General features: G+C 38.8%; 3 protein-coding genes across 3 annotated transcripts; 2 read left to right on the forward strand and 1 right to left on the reverse strand.

The window, feature by feature from the left end:
• Positions 1-593: 593 nt before the first annotated feature.
• LOC131737804 (peptide chain release factor 1, mitochondrial-like) lies at positions 594-3057 on the reverse strand. Its single transcript, XM_059029383.1, has 4 exons — positions 2634-3057; positions 2061-2152; positions 1376-1457; positions 594-941 (listed from the first exon to the last, which is right to left on the reverse strand). Exons 2-4 carry the CDS (start codon positions 2124-2126, stop codon positions 814-816), a joined length of 276 nt encoding a protein of 91 aa, XP_058885366.1. The 5' UTR covers positions 2127-2152; positions 2634-3057; the 3' UTR covers positions 594-813.
• A 1679-nt stretch (positions 3058-4736) lies between these two features.
• Positions 4737-14968, forward strand: LOC117407534 (N-alpha-acetyltransferase 16, NatA auxiliary subunit-like). The gene is made up of 11 exons (XM_034922350.2): positions 4737-4789; positions 5828-5920; positions 6389-6492; positions 7553-7710; positions 9823-9957; positions 10127-10280; positions 11422-11541; positions 11650-11745; positions 12813-12956; positions 13268-13365; positions 14195-14968. The coding sequence occupies exons 1-11, from the start codon at positions 4737-4739 to the stop codon at positions 14393-14395; spliced, it is 1356 nt and encodes a 451-aa protein (XP_034778241.2). The 3' UTR covers positions 14396-14968.
• A 758-nt stretch (positions 14969-15726) lies between these two features.
• On the forward strand, positions 15727-18790 carry LOC117406942 (ras-related protein Rab-33B-like). The gene is made up of 3 exons (XM_059029671.1): positions 15727-15834; positions 16802-17155; positions 17954-18790. Exons 1-3 carry the CDS (start codon positions 15727-15729, stop codon positions 18398-18400), a joined length of 909 nt encoding a protein of 302 aa, XP_058885654.1. The 3' UTR covers positions 18401-18790.
• Positions 18791-19791: the final 1001 nt, after the last annotated feature.

Here is a 19791-nt window from a genome sequence, read left to right on the forward strand (position 1 = left end):
GCAGTATATAACTGTGTTGGAACCACAAGTAATGGACTGTTTGATAGAGAGTCAACACAGTTAATTTCAAGACTTTTATTTTCAGTTGTTGGCTGGAACAAGTACGTGGTATTTTGAGTTGGCTCTGTTGGGGAAAACGAGCCTTGTTCTTTTCTTCACTTGTACTTTATAAACGCTGGGATTACTTCATCCTCCTTGCCCGGGACTTGCCTGCTGGGGGCACCCTTGTTCGTCGGTGAAACCTGGAAGCAGAAAGAAAGTTTGTGTACAGCCCTGAGCACGGATAATACAATTGCAAAGATTAGAAAGGAAAACTTACCTGGGAGTCCTCCTGGTGGCAAGTGGTGAAATTGCAGGCCAGGAGACTTGCAAGTGACTGAACTCTTAACACCCCAGAGTGTGTGAGGCGGTGTTTTGTGTTTGGGTTGGGTGGGGGCTAGCCTTGCCCAACTGTTAAGACTAGGGACCTGAAGCAGTTAAGACTAAGGCCCGGTGAGTGGGCTAGGTTTTTATTTTCTGGCAACCCTTTTGAAAGTTTTTTTTTTTTTTTTTTTTAACTGTAAATAAACTCTCACTTAGACTTCATTTCCTGCCTCTTGTCTGGTCTTTCGTCGGGTTACCACCCCAAAACAGAGCTCCAAGCTCACATAATATATATATCTGCTATAGACCTGCACTGTGTAGGTTTTATTACTCTGGTAGAGTATACCCACTGATGATTCAGTTTAAGCACAACTTAGGTACAACTTAGGAGTGGGTGCTCCTTTACTAAAATGTGACATATCAATTCTGTCTAGTAGAGAAAATGCACTTTCAAGAGAACTTGCCTGTGGGAATATGAACCAGTCGAACAGCGCTGTCTGTTGTGTTAGCACTTTGTCCACCAGCTCCCTTCGATCTGACTGTATCAATCCTCAAATCCTTGGGCTCTATAATAACATCTACCAGAGAGAGGGATGAACAGACTGTCACCGTGGTCTGCAGACTGAAAGTGATGCAAGTATATTGATTTTCTACAGGGAAGTAATGAAACATGCAGCTTCCTTGTGTACCTTGCTAAGAATAGAGCAAGTTGCTGAAACATTTCCACCAAAAGATGTGCAAATAGCAACTGGTGAAACAAACATTTTGACCCAACAGTACTGCACTAGTGTTTCTTACTGAGACTGTATTTAAAAATGCGAGGAGAGGAAGGGACATAAATTGGAGGACATTGATAAATCCACGCTACACTGCATGAACTGCAGCTGATTGTTTAGAATACAGTTTTATTTAAAGGATACATCCACATTTTATATATATATATATATATATATATATATATATATATATGTCGCCTGAAAGAAAAAAACGGACCTGCGTGGTTCACACTAACCTCCTGTTGTTCTCCCAGCAGCCACCTCCACAATAACATCGCTAGCATCATGCTTGTCACTAGGCACCAGACTCTGAAGCAGCTAAGCAGAAAAAAGCAGATTAAAAAAGCAGATTAATAAAAGTGCAGAGTTCAGTGCTGCTGGCTGTCACTTTGTCTTTCAAAACTCTGTATTGTACACTGCATTCATTTAAGAACCACATCCAGCTACAGGGTTACATTACAACAGTGCAAACACTGACAGGAGGAGTATCCAAATCTTACTGGTACGATAATGCACCTTCAATTTCACAAGATGCAAAAAAGTGGGACTAGGTTGTACAGCAGGTTAATGGATTAGTCCTTAACCTCTGGAGACTTCGATTTGAATCTGGCTAAGGCCCTGGTCCCAGAGAGCAGACTGTGGGTCAATGGAGGGAAACTCACAGTGCCTCAGCATGTGATATCCTGGGACATGACATCAGTTTCCAGTGCTGCTAATCCTGAGTTGTTCCTGTCCTAATTCTGCCTTGTCATTACTACTGTCTGCTATAGAGTTGCACTACTAAAAAACAATACATTTTTGAAAAAAATAAACACTAGAAAAATGTATGATGCACTGTTTCTCAGTCACACTGTGAATATATAGTATAAATAAAACAAAACCTTTTTTTTTTTTTGGACAGTGTTTTTTGCTGAGCCTTACTTTTATTTGCAGTGCTTCAATGAGTTTTCTGATGCCCTTCTGTTCTTCTTTAGCAAGCTCCAACATCTGTGTGTCTTCTCCTGCCTCTGCACCTGCATTTCAATCATTTTAACACACAAAACAAAAGCTAGATTAACGATATTAATGTTGTTTTACTCCTTGTGGTCTCACAGTACATTTTCAATACAAAACACAAATTCAACAGGTTTCACATTGTTGAAATTCTGTTGTGTAATGTCCAGCTTGACATAGGGACCTAACAGTACTCCAGAAACAGCATTTATGGCTGTATCTCAGAAGATTTGGGGGTTTAAGGGGTTTTATTTCTATATTTTTATTTTAGTAAATTAATTGACTTTGTTAAAACATTGTTGAACAGTTCCAGCACTCTACATTTGTGCAAGGCTGTCAGTACTTTACTCTTGGGACTGTAGTCAGTGGCTTACTGATAAAAGGGGCTACCTTAAGTTTGAGGGTGACTTTGCATTGCTGGCAATAGGAGCCACACTGAGACTATAAAACAAAACCGACCTAATAATGAGGTAACTGAAAAAAAACAACTGCAATACTTGCTTTCAATAATAGCCTGCACATCCTTCAGTCTTTCACCGCACGCTGAGGTTGCTGAAATACTGTTGCCATGGGTGACAGTTCGATCTGCCTTCTGCTCTTGGTCCTGCGTTCACTTTCAGTGTGTGCCCTGTTATTCAGTCTCTGGGTAACCTGTCGGTATTCTTCAATCATCTTCTCTAAATATCTTTGAACAGATTCTTGTTGTAACAGTTCCTTGGAGAAATGATGGTAGTGTCTTCTTGTCAGCTGTTGTGTGTATAAACCAGCAGGTCCACGTGGAGCCAGTTCCAGTGCTGATAATAACGATGCGTTAGTGCGCGCTGTCTGGACCCGTGTGCAGCACCTGCCATTGCCAGAAGAAAGCGCTGTTTGCTGAGTTGACTTCCGATGAAACAGATGCAGTTCTTCATCTTGGCCTGTTTATTCACCCACCTGAAAAATAAAACAATACTATATTGTAATACTTAGGATTCCATACATGGATTCAATAAAATACAACCAGAGAACAATATGTTTCAAATTACATTTTTTAACAAATTAATTTCAGAATTAATTTCTCTTATTTCTCTTATTACAAGTTTGTAATAAAAGGATATGTGTCATGTTATATTTTAGGCAAGCTGCAAAAAAAAGGGGCGTATTTGTAAAACACCTTAACTGGTGAGAAAAGCCGAACTGGTGCGGTATATGCTTTTCCATGTGAAATAGGAGTATCTATTGACTATTGACTTCAATAGTCAAAACAGTTGTCAAATCAGTTTCTGTTTATAGTTCTTCTGTTGATCACAATGGAGGTGTTGCAAAAAAAAAAAAAAAAAAAAAAAAACCACACAATTCTGAAGCGTTTAAAAGACGCTTACATCGAGTCCCTCGTTACTGAGCTGTTTATTAAGTCTAATGGAATACACACCTTATCCTCCTAACAGCAACACACACTCACCCCAAATAAATACAAATAACTTTTCAAACGCACTAACAATGGTCATGATCAGAGACCTGCTTGGGCCACTAATCTTAAATCGCAAATCAATGTAATTCAGATAAAGCTAAATTAACTAACATTATACTGTTTTAAACGTTCCCATATAACTCGGTTTAGTTTACTGTGCCTCCAGTAAACATGGTAAATGTTGTTTCTTGACCCGAAATAATGCAGTCATAGCAGCCGCTCATGAAATGCGTTATGGGATTTGTAAGGGGGGGGGGGGGGGGTTATAGATCAGTGGGTGACATACATTAACGCTTAGGGTACAAAAGTGTCCCACAAATAAAAATGGTCAGCTTCCTCGTGTTAAGTCTCTCTCAAATGTATTTTAAGATGAAACCGTTTGAACAGCCGCTCAGTTCCTTGTGTACCTAAAGGGGTAATACAAAAAAAAGGGCGCTCATAAAATGAATTGCTGTACGTTTCTGTTCTAACTTTAAATATACACGGTTTTACTCTAATATTTAATATATGTGTTAATTAGCAAGCTTTGTCACCAGATATACTTGAACATTTTAATTTTAACATTATATACTTGATATATTAATTTAAAGCTTAAAGAATACACCAAAATACATTTAATACTTAAATTTAATTAATCAAGTTAACTTGACACTTATTTAACAAGCTATTTGAAGTAAATTTGTACTTTAATTTTGGCGTAATTTTATAGTGTTAGTTATAGTACTTTTGGCATCAGAAAAAAATCATACAAATATGTAAATGAACACACATGTTTTTTTTTCTATTATAGCTTCGGTTTTAGTGTGTACTGGCCCAGCATTGGCTCAGCTATGGTGGCTGTATTCTGCTGTACCCGAATTGGGCCAGTGCGGGTTTTGCATGGGCTGAACATGCCCATGGTGCCCATGTTTTGCCCAATACGTACATGCTTGCTGGGTTAGTAAGAAAGTAAACTGATCAGGCAATGATCAGCAGCCTAACTTTATGTCAAACTGTGTCAGACGAAACTGCAAGTTAAAAAATGAAACACATCTTTACATAACCTCAAAAAAAAAGGTATGGAGGCAAATTAATTATATTAGTGTTATCGATAAGGACAGAAAGTTAACAGTGTACTCGTTTTTAGCATTTGCGAGGTGGTCATTTCTTGTACCATGCCGTCTGTCCCTCTGTCGCACAAAGAAAGTAACCTCTTTAAGAGAATTCTGCTAAGTTTATACAAAAGCAGAACTCGGAATAATTATGAGTAATAATCTACAGACTGACACAATAAAACGAGCTTGTGTACATGTTTCACGCATGTCTTGATGTACCGTACGATCTGGTTCAAGAAAAATTAGATAACATGGCAAAAAAAAAGTTACTTGGTGAAATGCATCCGGATTTATTTTTTCTGTCAAAGTTTTACTGAACAAAATCTTAAATGGCATAAAATAACATTTGGGGTGGCTGTCATCAAAATATTATCAATAGCCAAAATGACTACCTATATCAGAGGTGTCACAAGTAATTAGTTTTCTACTAAATAAAATCGAGCTTGAAACTAAAATATTACATTCTTTTATGAAACTTGAACTTGAAGCAGAAAAAAAAAAACACCTACCTGACAGGACATAAAGTGGGTTTCCTTCATGTCTATTATTATTATTCTTTAAAATACCATTTTGCAGCTAACGGGTTCGTACAAAGTTTTATTTAAACAACAAGTTTGTAGACCTAGAACAGTGTCCGCGATTTTGTATGCTATTGCTGCACAAAACCCTGTATGCCTGCGTGAATATGTTGCAATACAGTCTGTTAACCTGAAATGTAACATGGAAGGTACAGTGTGTCAAAACGCCACTGAAAATTGAACTGTCGTATCTTAAGTGTCATAAAGAACGTCTGGTGTGGTTATCTAAGTATCTAAACGTTATTATACTATGTCTGTGCACTGCAATATGTTTCTGAATTGTATTTGTGAGTCAGTGTTACTCTGAAGCTCGTGCTTCACTGCCTTAGTGGCTGCTAAAAATAAGTCTTGTGCACTTAGCGCAGAGGTGACGTTACTCTAGTGTGTCACAAGTGCTTGTGCAATACGCGTTATTAAGGGTTTTTTTTTTTTTTTTGAAAGAAAGAAATACGAGGATTTTAATTCTGGCTGGCAAGTTGAAGTCCCAGATAAAGTTGGTTTCATTCAAAAGTATGTTTAACACCACCTTCCCATTTCTGCTGGCTAAATAATTGTTTCTTTTTTTTCTTCCTAGAAATGTTATGAACAAAAGCAGTACAAAAATGGCCTCAAGTTTTGCAAGACGATCCTTTCCAATGCAATGTTTGCAGAGTATGGAGGTACATTGTTAGGGTGCAGATAAAAAAGCAACGATTGACTTCATTCATCATTTATACTGTTGTTACTTAACATCTGTTCAACCTGATCTACCTTGTTCTTTGAGAAACAATTCTTTTAAATCATCAAAAAAATGATTTTACATAGTCCTACAGACAGAAATGCGCCAGAGAGATGCGCCTGCACTGTTATATGTTTGATCGTTATAACACTGCCCAATGGACCTATTTTAATGGGTTAATAATCACAGATTTAAAGAATGCATTTTCTTACCTTTCACTTGGTGGTCTGTTCAGGTGTCACCCCACTGTAGAAGGATTCCTTTCACAGCAGGTGCTGTAGCCTTCTTCAACAGAAGAATGGCAGAGGAAGAAAGTGGTTCTGATAATGACAGTATGTTAACCCTTTAATGGAAAACCCCATCCCATTATTAGAAACAATACTGTGAAGGTATTTCTCTGTGTTTTATTTGCAGAGACCTTTGCATATGAAAGGGCTGGCACTAAATTGTTTAGGAAAGAAAGAGGAAGCGTTTGAATTTGTCAGGAAAGGACTGCGCAGTGACTTGAAAAGCCATGTCTGTATCCTTTGCTATGATGCTTTTTTTTTTAAGATTCTAAACTAAAACTTGTGTTGTTTAAATTCTTATCTCAAGTTTTTGTATTTGTACAGATTGATACAGTTTAAGATTGCGAGTGTGTTTAGTCTCCTGTTCAGTAGCTGTGTCCCTGGCTTAGACGCCACCTGCTGGGAGGGTTTCATCCACTTTAGTCACTTTGCTGTTCTTGTATGAAAAATGGCTTCAACTATATTAAATTATTATTATTTATTTCTTAGCAGACGCCATTATCCAGGGCGACTTACAATCGTAAGCAAATACATTTCAAGTGTTACAGTACAAGTAATAATACAATAAGAGCAAGATAAATACAATGACTTTGGTTCAAGCAAGTACAAGTGTGACAAAATACAATTCAATAATACAGCAGATAACAGTGACAGTGATAGTTACATCAGGATATGATTAACTACAAAATACTACAGATTAAACACTTGGCAGATTGCAGTACTCTGAAGTACAGGATTAAATGCAGTAAAATAAGGGGCAGATAAGAGCAAATAAAGCACATTTAAGGAAGGGTGATAGTGTCCCAGGGGAAAAACAGAGTTCTACAGGTGCTGTCTGAAGAGGTGAGTCTTAAGGAGGTGCCGGAATGTGGTCAGGGACTAGGCGGTCCTGACATCTGTAGGAAGGTCATTCCACCACTGCGGAGCGAGTGGAATGAAAAGAAGGTTTAGTGTTACAGTTTTGCTTGTGCATCAATGAAATCTAATAAAAACTCTCCATAAGCAAAAAAAACAAAACGTTTTTGCCTTATATTTTTATACACCATGAAATAAGGTTACATTTATATGATCTTCTTGTACCGCTGCTTTCTCCCCAATGTGAATGCTTCTGCAATCCATGTATCCATGACTCCCTGAAGGGTGAAGGAGCTGTTAAGTCTCCATGCTCATCTAATCCGAAGGTGACAGTTATGTAATGGTTGAGGTCGTGACCTCAGGCGGTTTTGAACCCACACTTCCCGATGACAATGGAAGTGCGTCATCCTTTTATTCCTTAACTATTCATGTGTTTAGGTTTGCACGTTTACGGACTTCTCCTGAGATCTGATAAAAAGTACGATGAGGCCATTAAATGTTATCGCAATGCTCTTAAACTGGATAAAGACAACCTGCAGATCTTGATGGATCTGTCACTGCTGCAGATACAAATGAGAGACCTGGAGGGATACAGAGTAAGCCATGACCTAGTAAAAAAAAAAAAAAAAAAAAAAGGTAGTCTAAAAGCTTGTTCCCCATCCTTCTTTGGAATATTATTATTATTATTATTATTATTATTTATTTCTTAGCTGACGCCCTTATCCAGGGCGACTTACAGTTGTTACAAGATATCACATTATTTGTACATACAATTACCCATTATACAGTTGGGTTTTTACTGGAGCAATCTAGGTAAAGTAACTTGCTCAAGGGTACAGCAGCAGTGTCCCCACCGGGGATTGAACCCATGACCCTCCGGTCAAGAGTCCAGAGCCCTAACCACTACTCCACACTACTGTCACAACTGTCAAGTCATTACACGGTTTTGCTATTGATTATTTATTTTATTGTTTTCAAAAATATTGAAAATAAAATCTGAAAAACAAAAAAATTCAACAGCAAAATAAAAAGTTGTGGGACTTGTGAGAATGTTGAGGTTTTTATTTTTATATAAGCCTTGTTTGTGTACCCTTTAAATTCCACATTTAACTTATGTATATTTGTTCTGTATTAATATTATTTATACATTTTAATATATTAAATGCATTTTTATGTGTCTATTCAAAATAAGTAATTTAGAGCAATATTTGTGATGAGTATAACTGCTGCTGAGGCCGTAGATCCAACTCAGAGGGTGAGGCACTAGGAGGTGAGCCAGTGGCTTAGCTGGGGTCTCCTGTCCCTGGCTTCGATTATTATTATTTATTTCTTCGCAGACACCCTTATCCAGGACGACTTACAATTGTTACAACATATCACATTATACATTATTTCACATTTTTACAGATATCACATTATTTTTACATACAATTACCCATTTATACAGTTGGGTTATTACTGGAGCAATCTAGGTAAAGTACCTTGCTCAAGGGTACAACAGCAGTGTCCCCCACTGGGGATTGAACCCACAACCCTCCGGTCAAGAGTCCAGAGCCCTAACCACTACTCCACACTGCTGCCCTTTACACTGATTACACTGTCTGTGTGCAAAGCATGGTGAAAGGAACCTTCACTATTTTACAATTTCTTCTTAGCTGCCTGGTATGTGCCCTGTGTGCAGTGAGGCAGGTAATCATTGCTAATTATTTAATCAGCTCTAGTGGGATCTAGGGGAAGAGAAGGGGGTTCTGTCTCTGAAGGCTACAGTGATCACTCCTCCTGATGTGGCAGGTTGTTTAACTTAAAGGTGTAGTCATTTCAAATAGATATTACCCTTCATTATCTCCACTTTCTTCTGGACTACCCTGCCCAACGTTTCATTTCTAGTAAGTTATTATTATTATTATTTGTTTATTTAGCAGACGCCTTTATCCAAGGTGACTTACAGAGACTCGGGTGTGTGAACTATGCATCATCTGCAGAGTCACTTACAGTTACGTCTCACCCGAAAGACGGAGCACAAGGAGGTTAAGTGACTTGCTCAGGGTCACACAATGAGGCAGTGGCTGAGGTGGGATTTGAATCGGGGACCTCCCGGTTACAAGCCCTTTTCTTTAACCACTGGACCACACAGCCTCCCTTAAGTTTAACTATAAAAAAAAAAAAGGTACAAACCCTGAAGGTACAAAACTGCAAATGCTTTTAAAGGAAAGCTGGGCTAAACAGAAATCCTCCAAGTAATACACGTTGCATAGGATATAATTCGCTCCTTCTGTAGTGAAAAAAATAAAGATCGGTTTGTCAAAATTCACGAAGAAACGCCATCAAAGCTGTTGTATTTTATTTATTTTTTATGAATTTTAGTGCTTGGTAAAGGTGAAGAATTATCAGCACTGGAGATTGAAGGTTTCTATTCACCGGCCAGGTACAGCACAGCAGCCAGGCACTGTCACTCCCCCACGTCCTCGGCTCCAGCTACTGTATGTGCCTCAACCCTGATCTGGAGGGAGCACCCTCTACTGGGGTGAGAGGGTAATTCAGTCTCCATGCTTATTCACTGAGGCCTCTGATTAGGAGCGACGTCAATTCTGCTAATCTACAGCCTAATTGCAGCGTTGCAGCACTATATATTGACCATTCCACACGTAGATCTGTTAGAATTGTCTGTCACTTTAGCATTAGGCAATCCTTGATCCCAGTTGTTGAAGGAAACGAGGTACCAGCTCCTGCAGTTACGACCCACACAACGTGCTTCCTGGATTGGATATGCGATCGCCTACCACTTACTGAAGGACTGTGACACAGCCTTGAGACTACTGGAAGAATTTAGGAAAACTCAACAGGTGAGCTGAGAGTTCAAATCTTTATTTAAAATGCTTGGTATTTGTGACATTGTAGTTTTTGTTGTGACTAAAACAATTGAATGGACTGTTCTGAGTCTTAACATTCTGTATAGCCACCTCTGTATTGGCATGGAAGAGAATCTATTGCCTTATTTCATTTTACTTGTAGGTTCCTCCCAATAAAATAGACTACGAGAGCAGTGAGTTGCTGCTCTACCAGAATGAAGTCATGCGAGAAGCCAGTTTGTTTCAAGAGGCTTTAGAGCACATAGAGACGTATGAGAAACAGATGTGTGACAAACTTAAGGTAGAAGAAATCAAAGGTAAAAAACAAACAAAACCACAGCATGATTTCAATGAGTAATTGAAGGTCATCATATTATGCCCTTGTAGTGTTGTTTTGATTTGCTCTTAATGAGCAACCTCAGAGCCGAGGATACCACAGCACTGCATGCATCAGTGTCCCCTCATCCATGTGCCTCCTGCACTTGTGTTTTGACCTGTGTCGAGACTGCATACATTGCTAAGTTCTGGTCTGTTTCATTGTAGTTGCCCGTGATGTGTGTGGATAAACAGAACCCAGTTCTATTCAGGTGGAGATGCTCGCACCAAGACTGGTGAGTGGTGTAGACACACCAATGCATTCCAGTCACTTCCAAATGATTCGCTCACTTCCAGTGTAGAACCGTCTTTATTGTTTGAACAGTACCAGTGGCGGGCCGACTAATCCGATGAACAGGAATGCCGACACTGCTGTTGTTAAGAGCGCTAGCTTGTTGCCGTTTTGCCACTTGGGGTGAAAAAATCTGGGATCCGATGGGATCCGGCACACATTAACCCCCTGTTTACAGGGAATTAAGCCAAAGTGTAGCATACCAGAGTTTGAATCACTTTAATCTAAAATGAGTTAAGCACGGCCTGTGTGAAATGAGTTTCAGTAGTCATGGCACAAAATCATCACACAACATAATCCCAAGTCTGTCAGAACTACCCTGAGTATACAGTATTATATAATTAATCAGGAGCCAGGGTTTGAGCAGTCAGGTCCATGTTAACTAAAACAGCTGCATGAACAACCCCTGAAATCAAACCTCCAAAGTCCAGCACCAGGTGAGACTTATTCATGCTGTGATGAGCAGCGCTTGATTGCATACATTCCTGTCTCTTAAACAATTAAGTAATGCATGTAAACATGGGAAGTTCTGACACCCAGGCATGGGCACAGGACTATTGGGTGTTTCTGTACTGAACAAAAGTACCTTGACAGATTAGAGCCACAAGTGTAACTATAAAAAAAATCAGGATGTTTTGAAACAGTTACGCTTGCATTATTCAACTGTCAGAGAGCAAGTAAACATGCTGTAAATTGTGCAGAATGGTTTGCCCTGCGCCATTGAAGTAAACAAACAGCAAGCTGTTTACAGTGTAAATTATGTAATCTTCCTCTGTTTTACTTTGTAACAGGGGACATGTTGTTAAAGCTGGGAAGGCTGGAAGACGCTGCCAGTGTGTATCAGGGGCTGATTGATCGTAATGCAGAAAACTGCTCATACTATGAAGGCTTGGAAAAGGCTCTCCAGCCCTGTAGGTGACACACATGTTTCAGTGGTTTGTTGCTTTTTGACATGGTCCCCAGGAGAGTGTTTCAGTTTCCTGTTTCTTTCTAACCCTTTAATTGCATTGTGTTATCAGGCACTGTGGAGAAGAGGCTTCAGATTTATGAAGATGTAGGAAAGAGGCATCCCAGAGCTGTCTTTCCAAAGAGGCTACCATTGAACTTTGTATCAGGTAAAGCCACAGGCTTAAGTCGGATTGTTGGGGGTTTATGTGCAAATGCAACTGATGTAAAGGAAACAGCCCTGAAGAGTTTTAAATGTATTTGTATCATTAAAACAGATTTGATGAACAGGATGTTTTGTCTTCAACTTTGGTACACATATGCCTTCTATGGTTCTCTCGTTGATTATTGGTACTGACCAAGGGAAATGTACTTGTTTATGGCCAGATTTGCGTTACCCATACGCAGTAATGTAGAGACTGTTAATGATGCAGTCTTCATTCATTAAAGTCATTGCATTCAGGTAGTAGCGCTTGCTATGAATTGACCTGTTAGTGAATAGAATCCCATACCTGTAGTAACACACAGAGACTTGGGGTTTTGGTGAAGCTGAGCGCGTGATCGCGCTCATTATTTAATAATTAACAGACAGAACAGAAAATAAAAAGGTTGTAACACAAAACAGGACATGGCACTTCACGCCAAAATAAGAGACAAACAAAACGATAAAGCAGTAAACGAACAGACAAACAAACACGGTGAGTGAAATAATACTACTTCTTCTTCTTATTATTATCTTGGTTTCTTTTCCTTTCTCCTCTCCACACCCGTTCTCCACTCACCGAACACACAACAACCGAGTGAGTGAAAACATGCTGCTTTTATGCAGTTGTACCGAGTCTCGATTGCTAGTCAATCATTCAATTGGAATCTCGGTACAACTGCACGTGAATTAATTAAAGTGCACTCCCGTGACCACACATTACATTTTAACCAGCACGTGAAGTGATTTGTGCCATCCTCGTGCCTAAATACAAATCTACATTTTTAAATACTCGTGCTGCACACACCCATTTATATCCCGTGTACCAACTACAATACACCAACATTAACACACAACACGTAACATATAAACATAAACTACACACAAGGGCGTGGCCACATTGCCACACCTTCACACTATGACACGCGTTGTGTAGGGGTAAATGGTTCCTTTATATCTGTTCAACATCGAGTTTGTTTCAATCGTCTGTGTTGTTTCTAAAGTCTCCAATATATTGCTGTTTGCAATTTGTAGTTTCCGATCACAGCAACCTCCCTGAAACTGTGAACAAAGTGCTGTCGCAAGAAATGAAGAAAATATTTGCCAACAAGAGTTTGGAGAGCTTCAATAATGAACTGTTGAAGAGCAGATGCAACTCAATCACACATCTGCTGTCAGGTGAGATTCAATCAATAGTTAAAACAATGCAAATCCTCCAGAATTTCCATAGAGCAAGCAGAATACTGACAAGCATGTGCATGGAGGAGGTAGGAGCCCATTGGAATGGAACTAACTAGTAAAGGGTAAGAAAGCTTACATGACCATTTCTTCAAGGGCATGCACATTCCATCTGCTAATTGTAGGTTTACAGCCTTCTTAAAGGTTATGAATTGGTTAATGAATGATATTTTTACACTACCTTTTCTTGTCTGGAGTTCTGCTGTGCAACAATGAATTAGTTCCTGGTCAAGAAAACATTTACATTTTAGGTGCAAAGATGATGTATTTCCTGGACAATTCAAAACAAGAGAAAGCAATCACGATAGCCACAAGACTGGACGGTGACTTGACAGACAGAAATGTAAAGGTAAAACTGGTCATACATGTTCATTATTCAACTGCTCATAATTGCGTTAGACATTGGAAATACACATTTTCTTTGTTATGGACATTTCTCAGGCAATTCCTAATACCAAGTAAGTATGTCAGTAGCATTGTGTGATGAAAAAAATAAAGACTATGAGATCAGTATGTACAGGACAGTATAGAATAATAGATGACAGTTTAATGACAAAATAGCCAGTGGAATTTAAGACCCTAAGGTAAGCAAATTAATAACTGAGAGAGTTGTTTTATTGATTAAGTTTGATGTTGGGGGAAGTTAACCCATTATGGCATTAATTCTACACAGCTGCTTCGACAGTTTTTCAAAAACTCCTCTCACAGAGACCACTTGAGGTTTTGGCTTCAGGATAATGCAAACACTGCCGGGAACTTGATATTGAAGTTATGTTGGCGTTTCTGCTGTCGAGAGAGAGAGAAACCACTTTACCATGTTGAGTTTTAACATGAGGTTGTTTAAAGAATGTTGTTTTTTCAAAGCCTGTTATTCAGAATAAAATATCGTTTGATATTCACTTCTCTAGACAGTTGCTTGTTCCTCATTTTACTTCATAAAACCCACTGTAATGGCACTAGAGCAATTACAATAAATCAATAAAAACATGTTTACACAAGCAGACTAACTAACCGAAAGGGCTCTGTATTCAGAAGCTTCATAAGTTACTTTTGTGACTCCACAATCCAATATTTTCATGCCTTTCTTTTTAAGGCTTAAGGGTCCTCTTCACAGAACTTGAAGGTCTGTTTCAGGGAATATGTTGTTCCAATGAGCCGGTGGGTGCTTTGTTTTGCAGACTTGTACTGAAGTCCTTGAAGCACTGCTTGCTGGGAGTTTTGGAAGCTGCAATGCTCAGACTGAGGAGTACAGGACAAAGTGCCATCACCTCTTTCCTCTCGCTTCCATCTTCATGTCATCTTCTAATGAGACTGACCAAAGCACTGCAGCAATGAACAATGCATACAGTACCCATGGTGTACTATCCAATGAAATATAACATACCCAGGAATAGCAGTGGAATGGGGATGTCCTTGATCTGCATCCTGCTGAATATAGTTCAGATTTAAAAGTAAAATAATGGGCTGATGTTATTTCATTATTTTTAAAGACTTTATCATTTTTTTTAATGATGAATTACAAGTTCAAGTATTAGTACTACTGTATTGGGTTTGTTTTGTTCTCCACATGAGGTTTAAACTGTTATAAAAAGGGTTATCCGTAACTCGCTCAATCACAAAATATATAGAAGTTCTGTACTAACAGAAACTCTTAAACATGTTCAGACATTTTTATCAATGTCTTCGTGTTATATTGAAGACTGTTTTTACTAAGTTTCTTTTTAAATCCTTCAGTGTGAAGATAGTTAGCTTACAAACCTCATGTTTATATTAGTACAATTCAAATAATTACCTTCAAATCCCATGAGTACATTTAGTGCATATGTAAGGACCGTAACGTGATATAAACATTGAATGAGTCCTTAGGGTGCAAAAAAGTGGTCATTACTTGGAATTTGAAATATATAGATTTTGTTATGAAATCTAAAGCTGTGCTGTTTGTGGTTTTTTTTTTCCAGCCGCAAACTTTTTTTTTAATCCAATACTCCTCTTGAAAAATAACCATTTTGATTGTGTGCACGAGATTGCTTGATGCCTCTTTGTATAATAAATGCAAGATGTAAAAAGACTGTTTGCTGTTAGAAATACATAAAGCTGTCGTGTGTGTGTGTGTTTTTACTTTAACAATGGAGTTGTGAATATCTTACAAGTTACAAACATCAAGCAAAAAAAAGATCAAAGCTAGCCTTAAACTTGAAGAGATGCTGCAGTTTTAAACTGACAGTCAGTAGAGTTTGCAGTGCACTGTTTTGGGTGTCTTCTAACTTGCCTTTTGCACTATTATAGAATGGCATTCCCTCTCTTAAGACAGACAGACAGACAAACAAAAACAAACTACTCGAGCATGATTTTATTTGAAACCTTTCTCAATGCTGCTACACACAAAAAAAAATACATTAATGTAACTGTTCAGTGGAAGGAAACCTATGTTTACATTTTTATGAATAAGCACAGATCTCTCAGCTGTTCCAAATGTTGGAATGCCATTATTCTTGTGTCTAGACAGATCAAGACAAACGTTGCATTGCAACTATAGTCTTACAATCTGTGACATCGAGGCAGCAAAACACAGTGAACTGAAACAAGCTAGGCACACTGGGGACAAGCAGTAATCCTGGGCCTGCCTTTAGGTAAGGCAGCAAGGGCTTTCAACCCCGACATATATACGCCACCTTGGCAATCACTTCCCTCTGCTTTTCATGGAACAGCAATGTGCTTCGACGAGTTGGCTGGCTTTAGTACAGTGAGTAGTGACTGGAGCAAAACCATCAGCAGCATCACTCCCAGACATAGTGAGCTGAAGACAGGCTGCTGCTGGGTTAGTCGGGTTACATGGTGTAAAGAGTCACCCCCGGGTGCAGTCATGCCATATGAAACGTCATGCTATATGAATCGTCATGCCCTATGAATCGTCATGCCATATGAAACGTCATACTATATGAAACGTCATGCTATATGAAACGTCATGCTATATGAATCGTCATGCCATATGAAACGTCATGCTATATGAAACGTCATGCTATATGAAACGTCATGCCATATGAAACGTCATGCCATATGAAACGTCATGCCATATGAAACGTCATGCTATATGAATCGTCATGCCATATGAAACGTCATGCTATATGAAACGTCATGCTATATGAAACGTCATGCTATATGAATCGTCATGCCATATGAAACGTCATGCTATATGAAACGTCATACTATATGAAACGTCATGCCATATGAAACGTCATGCTATATGAAACGTCATGCTATATGAATCGTCATGCCATATGAAACGTCATGCCATATGAAACGTCATGCTATATGAAACGTCATACTATATGAAACGTCATGCCATATGAATCGTCATACTATATGAAACGTCATGCCATATGAAACGTCATGCTATATGAAAGCTTTTGTTCTTGCTATTATTTCTTGCAGCAGTAGGTTGAACCCACCACTCTAAATGTCATACCATCTGTATATACCATGGACCTAGAAACACAGCAAACTTAGCATGTGGATTATTGAAATCAATTTTGAGAAAAGTGTGTTTAGATCATGCACCTTTTTATGATTATGAAATTGAATGATTGCATACGGTGTAAAATGTTTATTATTATTATCAATGTTCGTTATTATTATTTGTAGCTTTTTATTGTATTTTTTTTTTTAAAACATAAGCATCATGCAAAAGCATTATGTTAGCCTTGTAGTACTTGATGAAGTCTTTTCAATGTTCATGCTTAATCGTTTTGGTCTATTGATTTTTTTATGACTATCTGTAATTGCAGCAAACACGGAGCCTGGAAAATCACACTCTGCTTTCCAGGCTGCAAAATGTTTTTCATCTTTTTCTCGCGGTGTTTTCTGGGATTTGCTCTCTCGCTACAATGGCTCATAATGACAACAGAAATGTGTACGGCTCTCCAGCAAGATACCATACACGGGTCAGCACACAACTGCATCCCGAATATGACTGCTTGCAAACGCGAATATTTAAAATAATTGTTATTGGTGACTCAAACGTGGGAAAAACCTGCTTGAGTTATCGGTTTTGTGGTGGGAAATTCCTACAAAATCCAGAAGCCACTATCGGGGTGGATTTTCGGGAACGGACTGTGGAAATAGATGGAGAGAAGATCAAGGTAAATTGAATTGTAGACTAGTCCCGTTATTGATGAAAATGAAGTGTCCGTCTAATAGAAAATGTCAGAGGCACGTATTTTGTTTTTGACACAGAAGGCAAGAGAGAACATGACGCTATTTGCATTACATCAGAAACCTACTGGCCTGGTCCTCATCATACAGCACAACATAACGATGACCTGATGCAAGGATGCTGTAGTCATTCAAAATATGTAGCATAAATACAAATTAAATAATCTACAAAGCCATTCCCAAGTCTATACTGAAGTTAGACTTGCTACCTGGAATTTAAATACAGTAGTGTTGAGTTTTCGGTTAATATCAGATGTGTAACACAGTGTTTTTGTAGAGGAGTATACATCTGTGTAAAGAGAGTCATTACAGTCATGATTGCGTATAGATTGTATTGTATCTCGGTAATATTGATTGTATTGGATGTGTACTGTACGGTTTTACGTGTGTACGTTACTACATTAATGTGCACAAAACGTACTTTTTGTTTTGTTATGCGCCACAGTTACTAACTGTTACTGAAGCCCCGTTTATGTAAAACCAAACAGTGCAGTTACATTAAATATCAGTGCTCTGTTTTCTAACAGTGCATGTGGATGACTGTACAGGACTTATCCTTATTGAATCAATATAGCACTTGATATTGTACATCTCATGCCACATAACAAATAATGATTCTGTCTTGTTGAACAACAACAGTACTACTACGACTACTAATACTAATACAAAATATAAATGAGCACAAAGCAGTAGTGCTTTCTGATCCATTTCTGTTCTTCTCTCAGATACAGATATGGGACACTGCCGGGCAGGAAAGATTCCGCAAAAGCATGGTGGAACACTACTACAGGAATGTTCACGCCATCGTCTTCGTGTATGACATCACAAAGCTCTCTACCTTTGAGAGCTTGCCAGACTGGATTGAGGAATGTGCCAGACATTCCGTCTCTCCTTCCGTGCCACGGATCATGGTTGGCAACAAGTGTGACCTAACGGACACATGTCAGATCTCTACTTCCTGTGCCCAGAGGCTGGCAGATAACTACAACCTGCCCTTGTTTGAGACTTCTGCAAAGGACCCCTCTGAAAAAGAGCACGTTGATGCCATTTTTATGACCCTGGCTTACAAGCTGAAGAACCACAAACCCTTAAGACTGAAACAGCTACCTCGGGAGAGCAGTATGGTACATCTTTCTCAGGAAGAAGATGCCCAGAACCCTTGTCTGTGCTAAGGTTTTCATTTCCTGCACACTTGTGATAGCATTGTCATGCACTGTGTTTTGACTCGAGGGTCAATCCAGTCTCAGAATCCAGTGCCGACTCATGTTCTTGCCCTGCTATACAATGACATTCAATCCAGAGATTCACATTGTTTCTATTGCAGATGTGTGTAAAGGGCATAGTCTTAGACCTGGAGATTTGAAACCTCTGGCTTTCTCTTCTATTGGCAAGAGGAGGTTTGAGTTCTGTGCTGCTACAGAAAATTCAAGATAATCAGTCAGTCAGTCTTAAGATATCAGTACCTTACATCTTATGTTGTTACAATCATTTTAAAAGCATGTTATTATTTATTTAAATGATGTAGTATATTCTGTATGCTAAGTTAGTGGTATTGTTTTGAAGGGGGGGGGGGGGGGGGGGTGATCTAAGTTTTTACTAAGGATCATTTTCACATTAGGCAAATGTCCTGCAGGATTCAGGTACATGTATGTATTTGTTTAATAAATTGAACTGTACAGTATATGGATATGTGTATTGAAGGAAAGCATACAGAGATGTGTGGCATACATCAGAATCAAAAGGATTATATTGCAATATTTGGTTTAATAATGAACTGTTTTTGGACCAGGTACAAAACCATGACCTTTCAACAGTAATTCAGTACACCTGAAATGCAAGGATTGATATGATCAGGATGTTTCCATCCTCACATCTGGGTATCGGTTATTATAGAAAGCATGGTTCTAGTAAGAATATACATATTGAAAGCATGCCAGAGACTGTAGAGACCAGACATGAGATCTTTACAACATAGTATCAGAGTTAATACCATACAGAGACTGTAGAGACCAGACATGAGACCTTTAGAACATAGTGTCAGAGTTAATACCATACAGACTGTAGAGACCAGACATGAGACCTTTAGAACATAGTGTCAGAGTTAATACCACACAGAGACTGTAGAGACCAGACATGAGACCTTTAGAACATAGTGTCAGAGTTAATACCATACAGAGACTGCCCTGGTCTGTAGAGACCAGACATGAGACCTTTAGAACATAGTGTCAGAGTTAATACCACACAGAGACTGTAGAGACCAGACATGAGACCTTTAGAACATAGTGTCAGAGTTAATACCACACAGAGACTGTAGAGACCAGACATGAGACCTTTAGAACATAGTGTCAGAGTTAATACCACACAGAGACTGTAGAGACCAGACATGAGACCTTTAGAACATAGTGTCAGAGTTAATACCACACAGAGACTGTAGAGACCAGACATGAGACCTTTAGAACATAGTGTCAGAGTTAATACCACACAGAGACTGTAGAGACCAGACATGAGATCTTTAGAACATAGTGTCAGAGTTAATACCATACAGAGACTGTAGAGACCAGAA

Source organism: Acipenser ruthenus, chromosome 8 (genome assembly GCF_902713425.1).
Source record: "Acipenser ruthenus chromosome 8, fAciRut3.2 maternal haplotype, whole genome shotgun sequence".
Classification (NCBI taxonomy): Eukaryota; Metazoa; Chordata; class Actinopteri; order Acipenseriformes; family Acipenseridae; genus Acipenser; species Acipenser ruthenus.

What these genes read in the sequence shown, in the direction of transcription:
- LOC117407534 (XM_034922350.2), top strand. Translation starts at nt 4,737, where the DNA reads ATGCCGTCTGTCCCTCTGTCGCACAAAGAAAGTAACCTCTTTAAGAGA. An exon ending in AACCTCTTTAAGAGAATTCT is followed by an intron (nt 4,790 to 5,827) that starts GCTAAGTTTATA and finishes TTTTTCTTCCTA; the next exon opens with GAAATGTTATGAACAAAAGC. An exon ending in GCAGAGTATGGAGGTACATT is followed by an intron (nt 5,921 to 6,388) that starts GTTAGGGTGCAG and finishes TTATTTGCAGAG; the next exon opens with ACCTTTGCATATGAAAGGGC.
- LOC117406942 (XM_059029671.1), top strand. Translation starts at nt 15,727, where the DNA reads ATGTGCTTCGACGAGTTGGCTGGCTTTAGTACAGTGAGTAGTGACTGG. An exon ending in TGAAGACAGGCTGCTGCTGG is followed by an intron (nt 15,835 to 16,801) that starts GTTAGTCGGGTT and finishes CTGTAATTGCAG; the next exon opens with CAAACACGGAGCCTGGAAAA. An exon ending in TAGATGGAGAGAAGATCAAG is followed by an intron (nt 17,156 to 17,953) that starts GTAAATTGAATT and finishes TTCTTCTCTCAG; the next exon opens with ATACAGATATGGGACACTGC.
- LOC131737804 (XM_059029383.1), bottom strand. Translation starts at nt 2,126, where the DNA reads ATGTTGGAGCTTGCTAAAGAAGAACAGAAGGGCATCAGAAAACTCATT. An exon ending in TTGAAGCACTGCAAATAAAA is followed by an intron (nt 1,458 to 2,060) that starts GTAAGGCTCAGC and finishes TTTTCTGCTTAG; the next exon opens with CTGCTTCAGAGTCTGGTGCC. An exon ending in TGCTGGGAGAACAACAGGAG is followed by an intron (nt 942 to 1,375) that starts GTTAGTGTGAAC and finishes TCTCTCTGGTAG; the next exon opens with ATGTTATTATAGAGCCCAAG.